This window comes from Pan paniscus, chromosome 18, assembly GCF_029289425.2.
Source record: "Pan paniscus chromosome 18, NHGRI_mPanPan1-v2.0_pri, whole genome shotgun sequence".
Taxonomy (NCBI): Eukaryota; Metazoa; Chordata; class Mammalia; order Primates; family Hominidae; genus Pan; species Pan paniscus.
The window spans coordinates 88,163,305-88,179,528 of NC_073267.2; the positions used below are offsets into that span (position 1 = coordinate 88,163,305).

The 16,224-nt window shown below is 41.9% G+C and overlaps 1 protein-coding gene across 1 annotated transcript in view; it reads left to right on the forward strand.

Moving 5' to 3' along the window:
• Positions 1-16,224, forward strand: part of WWOX (WW domain containing oxidoreductase) — a 1,111,113-nt gene that overhangs the window by 329,463 nt on the left and 765,426 nt on the right. Inside the window, exon 8 of the mRNA XM_008974373.4 lies at positions 7,318-7,582. Coding sequence (XP_008972621.1) covers positions 7,318-7,582 — 265 coding nt within the window. The remainder of the gene's footprint in view (positions 1-7,317; positions 7,583-16,224) is intronic.

Consider the following 16,224-nt stretch of genomic DNA (forward strand, 5'->3'; position numbering starts at 1 on the left):
CAGCTTGGCTCGCTTAATTTTTCCAGGTCTTTTTTGTTTGCCTGTGATTGTGGGGACTGTTTAGAAGGACCGTCTAGAGCAACGAAAATTGTTTTTACGACTATACTTGAAGCTCCTCATTGATTTTGCTTAGAGATGGAATAATAATTGATGAAATCTGAATGGCATGACCTTTATTGATTTGTAATTCAACAACTTCAACATCTTACCAAGAAGAATGTGCAGTTGTTCTAGCAGGAGAAACAATGCAATTAGAGCCTGCGAGATGAAATCCAATTGTTTTATAATGAGAAATTAGGGAATTCGAGGCAGACATTAGCTGTGTAATTGTGGAAAGGGAAGAACTGTAGTTAGAGCATATTAGAAATCTGGCCGTGCCTCTTTTGGTTAAAATTTCAATTAAAACATCAGATGGCACTTTTTTCCTATTGCCATTAGGAGAATATTCAATTGACTGAAAAAGACATTTGAAAATTTCCTCGTATTTTCAGCATATTTGTTTCTAGAGTTGGAGAAACACCTATTTGTCTAGAGAGAAGTACTCCGAAAAGACAAAGGCCTTGCTGGGTGAGGCTGGATTTAATACGTGTTAGGGAGATTTCTCTTTCACGTTTGCTTGGTGTGTGTTTGGCGGGGGGAACTTACACTCTTAGCAAAGTAGCTAGAAAAAAAAAATAACGGGCAAGGGGCCTGTTTTTTCCTCCTTCTTCTCCTTCTTAAGTCCTGAAATGTTTTAGTGACCCAGAATGAAGCTTATTTTTTTAATCATACTTCCATAAAATGTAACCCCTGGGACTTGGAAGAGAGAGACCAGCCAAGGGTTAGCTTGAACCCTTTATCACTCCCAAACACAGGGGCTTATGGTATAAATGACACACTGCAGATAGATTTACTTTTGCCAGTTTAAATTTATGATGGCTGAAATGAAAGGTAAATGCCAGTAATAATCCTCCCCCGTGTTAAAAGACATGAAACATCTAGTAATTAGGTGGTAACAAAATCTGGACAGCCTTATCTTTGCAAATCACACCAGGTTTGTGAAGGAAAGTGGAGTGGCCCTGTTAAGGGGCGAGGGAGGCTACTGTGGGGGCAGGCAGCAGAGAGAGCTCCAGAAATAAATCTGCCAGCCGCAGTCATCCACCAGATGTGGAGGGCACCACGGGATATGTTTAAATGAGCTGGTATTTAATGGGAGATTATGTCGAATTGTCAGCTGCTCACTCTCCTTGTAAATCTGTATCTCAAATGGTATTTCATGTGACGTCTTTGTTCTTTCCTTAACTACGGTGTAATTCATGCCTACTTCAGAGATCCAAATCTCAGCATCATTTAAAAGATTAGTTTGAAAGGAAGGGACTTGGGCTCTTGAATTAGACCTATGTTAGTTTATAGGGAGGCCTTCCTGAAATGTGTTGTCAGGCTTGCTCCTGTCTGATGGCTGGCACTGGTTTTATGCTTTCCAATTATTCTTTGCACATCGTTATTTATTATTATTATTATTATTATTATTATTATTATTATTATTTGACATGGAGTCTTGATCTGTCACCAGGCTGCAGTGCAGTGGCGTGATCTCGGCTCACCACAACCTCAGACTCCCAGGGTTAAGCGATTCTCCTGCCTCAGCCTTCCAAGTAGCTGGGACCACAGGCGCTTGCCACCACACCTGGCTAATTTTTGTATTTTTAGTAGAGACGGGGTTTCACCATGTTGGCCAGGATGGTCTCGATCTCTTGACCTTGTGATCCACCTGCCTTGGCTACCCAAAGTGCTGTGATTACAGGCGTGAGCCACCACGCCCGGCCTCTTTGCACATTATTTAAGGGTGTTTTAACAAAATGGCAACTTCCCCAGGCTGGCTTGTGTATCACCTTCGCATTGCATCCCTTGGCTCCCATGAGTGAGCGTGGTGACTTGGTGCATAGGCGGTATGTGAAGACACTTGCTCACTACCCAAGAACTCAGGGCCCTAAACCATGCTGTAAAATGCAAGTGCTGATATCTAATTACCTCCGTCAACCCTGGCAGAATCTCTTCGTTGGAGTCAAGACCCCCTGTTAGGGGAAAAAAGAAAGTCCTATGTTTGCAGAAAATATTATACTAGACTGCTCCAAGGCAAAATATTTATTAGCCTTCCTGTGTCTTCACTGTGTTTTAGTTACTTATCTGGAATCTGAGCAACTGAATTGAGTTTCTGCATACCTAAAATACATCATAGTGAAATGAGAAGTTGACTTCTTTGCTATGAAAAAATTTCAGATAACAATTAAAGTAGAATGAAAAGAGCAGAGTGCTGGTTGAACAACCCTCAATGGCTGCAGCTGCATGGAGTGCCAAATTGCCCTCCCCCACCCCACACACAAAATCACACACACACACGCACGCGCACACACACACACACACGCGGAGTTTCTCAGCTTCTGTGTAGACAGAATCCAGCCTAATTATTTTAGGCGGGAATTTTAAAAATCCTCAATAAAATTGGGCTTGGTAGCACATGCCTGAAATCCTATCTAGTAAGAGGCTGAGGTGGGAGGATGGCTCGAGCCCAGGAGTTTGAGGTTGCAGTAAGCATTGATCATGCTACTGCATTCCAGCCTGGGTGACATAGTGAGACCCCATCTCTAAAATAAAAATTAAAAATTGTTAAAAAAAAATGCAGTATAGGCCAGGCACAGTGTCTGACGCCTGTAATCCCAGCACTCAAGAGTTCGAGATCAGCCTAGCCAGCATGGCGAAACCCCATCTCTACTAAAAATACAAAAATTAGCCCGGTGTGGTGGTGCACGCCTATAATCCCAGCTATTGGGGAGGCTGAGGCAGGAGAATTGCTTGAACTTGGGAGGTGGAGATTGCAGTGAGTGGAGATTGCACCAGTGCACTCCAGCCTGGGTGACAGAGCAAGACCCTGTTTCAGAAAACAAAAACACAAAAAGCAAAACCCCCACAGTATATATAGAAATACAAGATTTGTGGGGGGCGGGGGTCCCCCTACAAAGCAAGTGTTACTGTCCACAGAGCAAATGTCAATATTTTAATGTACTAGTAAGGGAAAATTCTATTAAGTCATAATTGTTTGGCTTTGTCAGTTTGTCAACTTGAAAATAGAGTCAGCAGCATCTGAAGAATTGTTTTACTACCTCTGGAGCTGAGAGGTGAACATAGTCATTTTTCAGGAAGCCGTTTCTGGCTCAGAGAGATCAGAAGCTGGCCCACCCTTGCCACTTCCTGGAGGACTGTCAGTGCTAGCTAATGAGACTGTAAAAGTGGACTATCTGCCCAGGAGACAGTGAGGAAGGAAATCAGGGGTCAACCTTATAGCGAAGGGCTCTTTGCAGAGAGAGTGCCTGATACGTAGCAGCTGGTACTTCTCCATCTTGAAACTGTCCTTCCTGGTTTTGTCTAATTTGTCATCATGGGATTCTTTTGACTTGTTTCTAGATTAGGGATCAAGAAGAAATGACTTTCTCCTCTTAGACATTTAATTCACTTAGTGTTCCCTAGTCATGACATACTTCTGTGTTATCCTTAAATACCGAAGCAGGGACCTTATTCTTAACAGTAGAAAATCACTGTGTATGATGATAGTGTATACCTGTAACACCAGCTACTCAGGAAGCTGAGGCAGGAGGATCCCTTGAGCTCAGAAGTTGAGATTAGCATGGGCAACAAAGCAAGACCTTGTCTCTAAAAGAATAAGCAGAAACCAAAAGCCCTAAACATGAGGAAATTCCACATGTAAACATTAATGGAAAACATAGAAGAGTTGAACCTAGTGGTAAATTTTACCTTTAGAGCAATACTTGAAACAAGGGAAACTGTCAAATTCTCATCATGGGATTTGTGTTCCTTTGTTTTTTTTATTAAGGACTTGGTCCTTGGATTGGAATTCCAAACCCATGACCAAACTGTAATCATCTAATTCTGTATTGAGTCCTTACTATGTGTCAGGCACTGTAGTAAGCAACACTCAAGAATCTTACAGTTTACTTTCCAAGAATTCACAGTCTAGTTTTGGAATCAGGTGATCAATTGACTTACAGTCTGGTATGGTGATGACAGAGGAGCAATGTACAGATAGAACAGAAGGATGGCACAGTGAGCCTTTTCACCAATCTTGGAAGGCCAGTAATGTCAGTGAACACTAGGAATGGTGTCATGGCCTGGGTCCTGAAGAGTGGATACTTAATGTCCATGGAGACATGTATTTTTATCTGCCTTGCATGGCTTCTTTCATTCTCTCCCTGACTTCCACCCAAAAAATCACCGTGATATCCAGCTGTGGAAGAGTTCATTATGGAGAGCTTCCTGGAAGAAGTAGTCCCTGAACCGGGTTGGGCTAAACAAATATGCCAAGAAGGGTTTCCGGAAGCAGTTGACAAAAGATGAGTAGAGAGAGGGAGGGGGTGGTGCTATATTTATTCCATACCTTTCAGATACTCTCTAAATCCTTGTCCCTGTTTTCTATGCCATGTAGGTAGAGTTTACAAGTCATGTCCCATACCTTGGATCATTGGATTCTCAACTCATTAGTACCTTTGTGTGACACCTCTTCTGTAATACCTTATTATGTTGAAATAAAGTTAGCAAATAACATAACTTATATGCACAAATATATTTTCAATTCGATATGATAGCTTTACTGTAATGAAAGAAAAAATAACTGAAACAAAATGGCGTGTGTTTCAACATGTAAATGCTTGGGCCAGGCTACAGGAAAGATGGGGATGTATGTATCCGTGGATGAATCACCTTGAATGGACTCTCAAAAAAAAGCCCACCATTACCAGGTGTGTGGTATTGCAGACTCCAGCACCACCAACCTTGAGTGAAGCCTGACTATATTAGTCTGTTCTCATGCTGCTAAGAAAGACATACCTGAGACTGGGTAATTTATAAAGGAAACAGGTTTAATGGGCTCACAGTTACACATGGCTGGGGAGGCCTCACAATCATGGTGGAAGATGAAGGAAGAGCAAAGGGATGTCTTACATGACATCAGGCAAGAGAGTATGTGCAGGGGAATTCTCATTTATGAAACCATCAGATTTCGTGAGACTTATTCACTACCACGAGAACAGTATGGAAGAAAGCGCCCCCATGATTCACTTATCTCCACCTGGCTCTGCCCTTGACACATGGGGGTTATTACAATTCAGTGTGAGATTTGGGTGGGGACACAGCCAAACCATATCAGTCACCCTCCAAAAATCACACAAAATCTGAAAGCGCCTTTATTCATTCTACATGTAAATAGTTGTTGCACTAACCACCTGGAAATTCAGTGGATGTTTCTAGGCTCAGATAATTATCCACAGGCTTTTCATCTCCATGAGTGTCCACTGGGGCATTCTTCATTGAGCAATACATCATGTGCATTGCAAGACATCTACCATCCCTGCTACCATCACCAGCAGTCATCACGACAACCAGAAGAAGGCCGTCATATATTTTCAAATTGCCTGCTGAGTTCCATTGCCTTAGACAATTAAGCTTGGAAGTCAGACTCTTCCTGTGGTTTGGGTACTAGAAAAAAGGCAGCCAACAATTCGTTTCAAGGTCTCATTTCTGTATCCTTGATGACGTTTCTGGCCATCAGCTTTGTTGATGACTTTAGAGCAGCTATGTCATTTAACACTAGAAATTGGATGTCACCGAGTCCTGTGGAAGGGATATTTAATTTCCATTAAAACATGAATTTCATTCTGCCCTTGCCATGCTTTTCTTGGTCTTGGCCCATCCTGAGCTGCTGATATTAAGGAATAATAGGATGATTCCATAATTTTCATTTTACCTTTTGCTTTTTGTTTTCCATAGCAGTTATCTAGAGGATTCCCATTATGCTTCTTCATTACCCGGTGCCCAGAATGAACTTATAGAAGCAGAATATGAGGGGTCCTTTGACAAAGATGAGACTGTTTAGAAAATTCCTTTTGTTTGCTGTGATCCATTTTGTAAGGGAAGTCACTATATTGTTGTTATTTAAGAGAAAGAGACAAAGGGAAAGAAACAAACAGCTGGTGTTTAACGACTCCGTCAGACCCAATTATAAAGCATCAACTAGTTACGTTGATTTGTGTACATCCATGCCATGGGTATACTTAAAAACATTAGACTTTGCCAGAACTCATCTTGGCTTTGTTTACATTTTTCTTTTAAACGTATAAGACTATTGATGGTACCTCACCAAGGTTATAACCCCTTTATAATCATTAATTTTTAATCTAGAAAAGAGTCTTGGAGGCAACTCATCTATAATTTCTTGGATGCTCAAATGAAAATATACAGGACTCAAGCATTAGCTAAAATAATCCAGGAAAGCCCTGTCAAAGGTTAGGAATGTGATATCTTTCTGTTTCCAAAAGCAGCAGCCCTTTATTCAAGACGCTTTTCTGTTTAATTTAATTATCTTTGAACTTCCTATTGAAGGTTTTGAAAAATATATGTTAGAGGGTGGGGAGAGAGTTCAGTATGTCAGGACTGCTACATTTATGAGTGTGGGTCTTTATTGAAGTCTCTCTTTGGAGCCAATCCTTTTTTTTTTTTAATTTTTAAATTTTAAATTCTTACTTTTAGATATGGGGGTCTCACTAGAGTTCAGTGGCACAGTCATAGCTCACTGCAACATTGACCTCCCAGGCTGAAGCGATCCTCCTGCCTCAGCCCCCCAAGTAGCTGGGACCACAGGCATGTGCCAAAATACTCTACTAATTGTTTATTTTTTGTAGACATGGTGTCTCCCTATGTTGCCTAAGCTGGTCTTGAACTCCTACACTCAAGCAATCCTCCTGCCTCAGCTTCCTAAAGTGCTGGGATTAGAGGCATGAGCCACCAGACATGACCTGTGTTTATATTGTTAAATCACCATTGTCAATCTTTTAAGGAGACTTTGTTTTGATGTATGTAAGATTGAGTTTTTACTCATCTCTACATAGTTTCCTCAGATTCCTTTTTTTTTTTTTTTTGAGACCGAGTCTAGCTCTGTCGCCCAGGCTGGAGTGCAGTGGCACAATCTTTGCTCACTGCAACCTCTGCCTCCCATGTTTCAGTGATTCTCTTGCTTCAGATTCCCATGTACAGGCATGCCACCACACCTGGCTAATTTTTGTATTTTTAGTAGAGATGGCGTTTTGCCCTGTTGGCCAGGCTGGTCTTGAACTCCCGACCTCAGGTGATCCACTCGTCTCAGCCTCCCAAAGTGCTGGGATTACAGATGTGAGCCACTGCACCCAGCATTCCTTAGATTTCCAATAAAAATAAAAAGCTGTGTGGGAAGTCAGAACTTGGTTGCTTCACGTCATATTTCCTACTTTTAAGATTTACAGATATTAACGACTCCTTGGGAAAACTGGACTTCAGTCGCCTCTCTCCAACAAAAAACGACTATTGGGCGATGCTGGCTTATAACAGGTCCAAGCTCTGCAACATCCTCTTCTCCAACGAGCTGCACCGTCGCCTCTCCCCACGCGGGGTCACGTCGAACGCAGTGCATCCTGGAAATATGATGTACTCCAACATTCATCGCAGCTGGTGGGTGTACACACTGCTGTTTACCTTGGCGAGGCCTTTCACCAAGTCCATGGTAAGAGAACAGCTTCTGGCGCCGCAAACACCTCGGGTCCTAGAGAAACCTGCACACTTGTGTCTCCACCTTTTTACCTCTTGCGGGCATGAGTCTGGTCTCAGTAATAACATTGTCCAGCCCATCATAAAGGGCTCTTCAACACATTTTCATCAACTTTAGGTTAAGTCTGTTTGGGTAAATGCGTCTTGGAGGGCTGGGTAGAAGATGTGGGTTTCAGTATCATGTTAAGTATGGCTGAAAGTCCTTATGGAAATGGTGATTTTTTTGTTTGTTTGGTTTTGGTTTTTTTGGGGTTTTTTATTCAGAAACTTTGAAAATCTATTTTGTTGAATGGAGCACTTGAAAACTGCTGTTTTGTGTCAGTAGGTAAACAACAAACATTGGTGACTACTGAATTTTCAGCAGATGTGATTCCTTTGTTTCACAGAAAATCTGTATCTGATATTCTAAATTTTTTCTTCTAATGGATATAATCCTCTGTTGGAGAATCCTTTGATAGCTAGGAGTGTGTTTTCTTCTTTACTTTCCCAAAGACGATTTTGGATGAATCATGGTACTGTGGTTACATTTGGAAGTGTTTACAAAGGTGTTAAGATGTTTCTATAGTTTGGTGTTCATTTATCGACCATATTAAGAACCTTCTTCTATGAAACAGTTTTAGTAGGAAGTAATTTGAATGAAGAAAGCATATTTTCCACAATATATTTGGTAGATTATTTTTCAAAACCAAATGACTTCAAAAATGTCTTCCTATTAGTGGACACCAGTATTCCAGTTACCCAAACTTAAAATCTACTTGACAGAAATCACCCTTTTCCCAAACACATTTGCCTTTTAGCGGTATCACAGGCCTTCACAGTTGGACCTAGGATATTAATTAAACAAAGCAAAACAACAACAAAAGAAGAACTATTGCAGGCCTGTTATCCTCCAGCTGATCTCACGACCTTGGAAACTGTCTGCTGCCTTCTCTTACACTCATTCCCACCTGCCACTCTTAACCTTCGTATTTGGGGATGACTTTTAAAACCACATCAAAAGTCTTTTGAAGTGCTTAGGAGGAGGTAAGTAAGTATATCTTTTATTCTAATCACCCAAGTGGTTTTTATGCAGAGTAAACAGACATATTCCAAGAGTCGAATACTTAGGATCAGTGGCAGTGAAGTGAAAGGACCTACGGAGAATGGTGTTCCATGCCGCAGGGTGGGATTGATCTCTAGGAAGTAAATGAATGAAACTTACCTGTAGGTGGATCACAGGGTTTTGAAATTTCCCCATCACTTTGCTCCCGATGGCTGCATAAGCGCAGCCTCTTCATGAAAGTTTCTTTGACCATGGTTATGCCTCATACTTTGTTCTGTCCTTCAGTTTACATGAAAAGAAGGAATATGGATCTGAACTGGGTGCCAGTGCCATTTAAATGAGGCATTTAGGAATGGGGAGAGGGGAGAGGTGGATTCTTCCTTATTTTCTGCTGGCCCAGTGCCTTCCGTGTTAACAAGCCCAGTCAACCATCATTTGTAATCTTTGGGTCTTGAGTCATCTCACTTGTATTTGATCATTGATGTGTTTTAAGGAGCTCGGTTCAGTGGCATCAGAGAGTTCGTTTTCTCCTTCTTCCCTAAGGTCCCTAATCAGAGGAACGTGATGGGAAAGCTTTAGAGATGAGTCTGTGACTATGGAATTTGGTGAAGGGTGATATAACCATCTTGCCATTTGTTGTAGACTCGAATAGATGAGGAGTCATTGATAGAAAATAGTGGAAACTGTTATTCTGTGGCCTGATCCCATTGCTTAGGGACTCTGTGCCAGGGCATGTGGGAAAAGAAGGAAGGCAAGTTCTGCTAAAATATAAAGTCAGGGTAAACATTTTTATTTATTGGAGAAGAGTTGATTATTATCTAATATTTAATATAATATGCTTAATAAAGTCAGACTTGAATGTTGGCTCGTTGGACCTAACAGGAGTATCTCTAAAAAATACCAGCAAATTAAGTTGGATCGGTGACTGTATCATGATATTGGAGTGTTAGCTGTTTTGGGAGTACGTGTGCTCAGGACTTGGGCTGAGTGGAAAACCAGAGTATGGGGTTAGAAATGGAGGCAGAAGGATTACCATGTCGGGGAGGATGCACAATGAATTGGACGAAGGTTGCAACTCATTGAGCACTGTACCTGTAGTGTGTCTTAGTAACAGCAGATGCCCAACCTCCATGCCTAACTCCTTTGCCTACCCCACCAGTGTGCAGCAGCCTCTGCCGCACCCTACTGCAGTCTCTCCTATTTCCCTGGCAGGAGAGCTCAGAGACTACTTGTGAACAGGCCTCAATGCCTATAGCAAGGCAAGGCTTGGGAGAAACAAATATCCTCTGGGAGCAGCCTTGAGTAAAAGATTAACTGCGCACTGAGCTTTAGATCCCTGGGTGAGAAAGCTGTGGGAAAATGAGTGTGTAGCTCATGAGAGGGTTTGGAGAAAAGTGGTGACATCGCAAAAATCCCAGGTTTTGTTGAAGTTGTCTGGGGAGGGGCACTCAGAAAGGGCACCGGATGTGAGCATTTCCCTTGTAGTTGAGATGGGATTTGACATGACTTCCTGGTGGTGGCAAGAGAAGAAAGTGGCAACCTGGGACAGTGGACCTCACAGCTCTCCTGCTAATGGTGCTGATGGCTAAGCTCAGCTCTTACCCTTGACCACTAGAACAACTTAGACATGTCACCAGCTTTCTGAGCCTGTCTCATTACGATGAAAATTGTGATACAGGTTAGTGTAAGGACCGACAATAATGCATATAACATCAATAATGATGGATATAGAATTTCTGCAGTTATTATAATCTGGCTCTCCAGTATGGTAGCTGTGGGCCACATGTGGCTATTGAGTTCTAATAATGTGGCTAATAGAACTGAGGAAGTGGATTTTCAATTTGATTCCACGTTAGTCAATTCGAACTGAAAAACACCACGTGTGCCAGGTGGCTGCCATATTGGAGAGCGTGGTGCCTTTAGCATGGGAGGTATGCAGTACTTCTTGCCACGATGGCTGTTACTCTTGTCGTTGTGAGCAGTACCTTGGTCCCGATGATGCTTCTCCAAAATGCAATCTCTGCTGACAGAACAAGAGTCTGCAAATTGGGAGTCTGGAAAGGGAAGAGAAGGGCTTTGTCCCTGGCCCCAAAGACTCAGGGAGAAGTTTACTGGCCAGGTAGGAAGGGCGTCCAGGTGAAGGGACCCTGGTTCAGAGATCTCCAACCTGCATGTCTCATTTGTGAGGAAGCCGTAGGGTGTGGACTTTTCTTGTTTCTGACCTTAAGTGATTAGAAAATAGCAGCTGTTATATGTCACAAATGGACTTTAGATAAGCATGAAGATGATGAAGACGGTGGAATATGTAGCTAAGATTCTTACTAAAATCCTCTCTAGTGTATTTATATATTTAAGCGTTTGGTAGTACTTTTTTAGCCATCAGCGTTCTCTATATTAGGTTGATACAGAAGTTATTGCGGTTTTTGCCATTGAAAGTAATACATCACTTCATGCAGAGGTGGAATGGGTGCTCTGAGCTTGCTTGTCAAATTCGCAGGCATTCACTTTTCTTTCATAAACATTTAGGACTCTGTATTTAGGAGAGGAATCACCGGGAATGTAGACCTCGGGTTGGTCATTTTCCTAGTAAGATTGACCAGACTGACTGGAAAAGTCACCCTCTTGGGCTATCCTGCGTATGTGGCTCGGCATCGCTTCCGTCAGGATAATGCATCAGTTTCTTGGACAAAGGGTGCATTTCTGCTATTTGAATGCAGACATATTTTTGGATATAAACCACGCAGTTGCATCCCATTTCTTCCGTAGGTAAAGGCTGGGTTTCTAATTGTGATTGAGAAGCTTAGCATAGATGCAATGTGCCTGTCACCAGATGGCTAGTGTGCTCTGCCTTGTCTGCCTTTTACCTTAGAGAGGGTGTTTCCTTCTGACACGAGTATTGCTGGAGTACACATTCTGTTGCACGAGGTCAGGGGAGCAAGAAATACAACCCAGACTTGCGCTCGGAAGCCCTGCCTTCATTTCTTCCCTGTAGCTGGCTCCCTTAAGTATTAAACAGCTGTATTCTAATATCAATGTCCCTTTTTTATTTGCTGTGACTTGCTGTGACTACGGTGATTTTAGTTACAGTAATTAGGTCACTCTTCATGGAGTCGGGCTATTTTAAGTGCCTCTTTAAGGAATATTGTTGCAGATCAGTAATTTTACAATTGGATGTTCTTGTGCAACTTTATTAAATGTAATCTGTCTTTTAAATGTTGCTCTTTTACAGTTATACATTTCTAATTGTTGCTGTAAATGCATTATCACTTTGAAATTAATTAATTTTTCCATTTTGGCTGCCTGCAGTATAATAATCACTAATGAGAAACTCACAGGAATCAATTCTCAGCACAGTGGCCCCTACTGGTAAAGCCATGTCTCTGCCTCCCTCTTCCTCTTCAGATCCAGAGAACTGGACAAGTGTACTGGGGCGTCCTGGGGGAGATGTGTTTGTTTCTTCCTCCCTCCAATTTATGGTAAAATAAAAATCACAGATAAACTTGGAAATTGAGTTATTTTTAAGTGTCGTTCTAAAAAAGATGCAATATACTTCAAATAGCTGCTTCTAAAATATGTTAAAGGAAACTAACATTTGCTGAGCACTTTCTAATAATGAAGTCACATCATGCGTGCATTACATGTTTATTTTCTTGACTCTAGAGCATTCTTTTATGCAGTTAAATTACTCTAAAATGTTTTGCACATGCACGCATTAATGTGTATTGTTTGGTAAGAACTTCCGAGTTGGTGAAAAAATGTATTGTATTTTAGTATCGATATTTATATATACATATTAGTCTATGGGTTTTAATTCACAAAACCAGGTGTTGTATCTGGTGCACATAAGGGATTTTCAAGGCTAATCTTGGCTTTTTGCAGTTGTAACCATGTGTGATGACTTTAGAATCCTACGACACTTCCAAATAGAGATGCAGATTGGCAATTTTCCCAGATACCACGATGCTTTATGTATCAGCATATATTTTCATTAATTTCTCATAATTTCTGTTAGAATTAATAATTCCAAGTTCTACAATCTTAGAATTATTATCTTTATTTTGTAATTGAAAAGCACAGAAACCTCACGCAGCGTGTTCAAGAAAATGATATACCAGCCTTGTAAACTTTCACTTGCTAATTGCAGCTGCATTTGCTTTGTCCAATGCACGGTAATGCCCCTGGCATCCATATCTAGTTATGCAGTTATGCTTCCTTTTTAAAATGTTTGACAGCACCTTCACTGAAATGAATGCTGCCACCACCGCCAACCCCACCTTTTTTTTTTTTCCACATAAGCTTTCATTTCTGGTAAATACATCCTTGCCAGAGTTCCCAGGTCCAAGCCGGTCCTTTGTGGACCAGTATGCAGATTTGAAGTTGAGCACTGTCACGTGCCTCTTAGGAGTGTTTTGTGCAACCAGATATTTGTGTTGGCAGATAACAGTAGAAAGAATATCACGTGTTAGGGTAGCAAGAGCTTAGCAGATGTTTTAGGGAACTGCATTTTCAAATCATTTTACATTAAAAAATGGCTTACGTTTATGGAACTTCTGCGACGATCAGGTTACGTTTCCTGTGCCCGTGTAAAGCCAGTCATCGTGCTGAGTTTTAACGGATGTGCGGCTACCCTGCTAATGGATGGGCCGGCAGTGCTGGTTCTGTTGCAAAGTTATAAATTATAACTAGAAAAAGCACGCGATGTCATTCTTCTAACCTCCGTGAAAGCGAAACGGGGTAATTCTGCCCTTGAATAACCCGCTGCAGGGTGATTTATAGTTGTACAATTTAAAACGTAATGAAGGAGATAATAGATGTTGATTTGTTCCTGAAATTAGTATTTTAGAAAAATACTTCTCCCCCTTTCCATCTTTAAATACCTGCAGCTGACTACACTATAGATACTATCAAGGGCAAAGCCCCCTGTTTGAATGTGTATTGGTACATTGGTGTATCACATACAAGGCAGAGGGTGTATAAAACAGGCTTCTTTCTGTTGTGAGGGGGAAATGTGGTTTTCAAAGTGGAAATTTCATTGTATTCTTCATGAATCTAAACATTTTGAGACACCTGAGTGAGGTTTGAATTCTCTGGTTGCCTTTCTCTTGCCAGTACAGATATGTTAGAAAACTGGACTCTCAGGACCCCTCTGTGGTTGGACCACACTGGCGCTTTCCTGCAGTTGTCTGTCAACAGAAGGACCTGGTAGCTGGCTTGTCCTCTTACACCACTGAGGCCACCTTCTTGCAGGAAGAAACATTCTTCTTCCTGCCCTGGATTAACATTACCATGGTTTTAGTAGTCTTACATCATTATGTCCAAAGCTTTTAAGTTTACAGTGCTTGCTTAGTCCAGCGACCATTGGATGTAAGTAAGTTGGAAAAGGGCAAAGGATTTAGAATCATGAGGGTTGTATTCAAAATGCAGCCTCTGCTCCCTTTTAGTTACGTAATTTTGAAATGATTTGACATTTCTGAGGTTAATTTTCTACATCAGTTTAGCTGCTTTAGGCCACAAGTTATTAACACCCACTTAAAGGTGGCTGAAATAATAGAGATTTTGCTTTCCCATGTATCCAGAAGTGCTGAGGCAGCAAGGGTTGTGTTTGGCTACTATATGAGTAGCTCCTTTCTGATAATCTTTAATTTTCCCTCATGCTTACAAGATGGCTTCTGTGGTGCCAGCCATTGCATCCTATTTGATAAGGTCTGAAGGCACAGATGGGAGGGATGAGGCTCCTCATTGCATGCCTTTTTCTTTTATCGAGAGAGAGCATTCTGCTTCAGAACTGTCCTCCTGAGTTGACTTCCCGTCAGATCCCACTGCTTGGGACTGAGTCATCTGTTTGTATCCTAGTTGTAAAGGAGACTAGAAAAGTGCATAACTGGCTTTTTGAGCCTCTAGAGTGGCAGGCAAACTCTGATTTTGAGGAAAAAGGTAGGGTAATGGTGTTGACACAGACACTGTTGAATAGGTATGTACATATTTTAATAGTTTTCTCATTAATCAAATGGAAATGCTATCAATTTTATAGGGTTGTTGTGAGAGGAAGTGAGAATTGAAATGAAAGGCATCTAGTCTTCCCCGGTCCCCATCCACTTGACCCACCATACCTCAAGCCACTTCTGGCTCCATGCTCTTTTTTTCCTTAGGGTTTTGAAACATGTTCTTCAGCCTAGAATACTCCTCCTCCACTCTTAATTTCTACCCATCCTGCAAAACTCAGTCTGAACAGCACACGTCAAGGAAGCAGTTTTGGTCTCTCAGATTATATCAAGCTCTCCAATATATTCTTTCAGAACAGCCAGTGCCTAGAATACTGCCTGACTCCTAGTAGCACTCCTTATGTGCTGAATGGGTAAATGAAGAGTCCCTGGAATTTCTTCTTCATAACGTTTAACACAACTGCAGTTTGAAAACATAATTTCTGTAGTTTTTTTTTTTTCTTTTTTTTTTGAGATGGAGTGTCTCTCCGTTGCCCGGATTGGAGTGTAGTGGCACAATCCCGGCTCACTGCAACCTCCGCGCCTCCCGAGTTCAAGCAATTCTCCTGCCTCAGCCTCCCAAGTAGCTGGGATTACAAGCACTGGCCACCAAACCCAGCTAATTTATATATTTTTAGTAGAAGCGGGGTTTCAACATGTTGGCCAGGCTGGTCTCAAACTCCTGACCTCAGGTGATCCACCTGCCTTGGCCTTCCAAAGTGTGCTGGGATTACAGGCATGAGCCACCATGTCTGGCCTGTAGTTTCTTTTTCTTTTTTCTTTTCTTTTTTTTGAGATGAAGTCTTGCTCTGTCACCTAGGCTGGAATGCAGTGGTGCAATCTTGGCTCACTGCAGCCTCCGCCTCCCAGGTTCAAGCGATTCTCCTGTGTCAGCCTCCTGAGTAGCTGAGATTACAGGTGTGCACCACCACGCACGGCTGATGTTTGTATTTTTAGTAGAGACGGGATTTCAACATGTTGGCCAAGCTGGTCTCAAACCTGCCTCAGCCTCCCAAAGTGCTGGGATTACAGATGTGAGTCACTGCACCCAGCCTGTAGTTTCTTATTTAATGTCTGTCCCCCCTTCTCTTGACAGTGGTGTTTTTGCCTTCACACTACTGTATCCCTGGTCCATACAGTAAATTTTCTGTAAATGTTTGTAAATGAATACATGAAAGATGACCAGGTGCTGAATCAGTGAGAGTCCTTAATGTACTTCTTATCATTTATCCCTCTGAGGTAGGCAAGGGATTATAGTTTAGAATGTGTAAATACATAAAAGATAAGGCAAGGAGACCTGCTCAGAGTCACACAGCAAGCCCCCAAGGTCCCCCAGACTCATGGTCAAATGACATGTAAGGGACGTATCCAGCGGTGTGAGTATGTTTGGAGGGAATGAATGTAAGGAGAGAGAGGTGAGGCACAGGAGAGACAGGATGAGCTTTAGAGGTAGACAGCTCTCAGGTCCAACCCTAACTCTCTCCCATTCTTACTCTTGGGCAAGGTTCAAAACCTGATTAAGATTCATGCATAAAACTGAGATGTTAGAACTACCTCATGGGCTTGTCTTGAGAA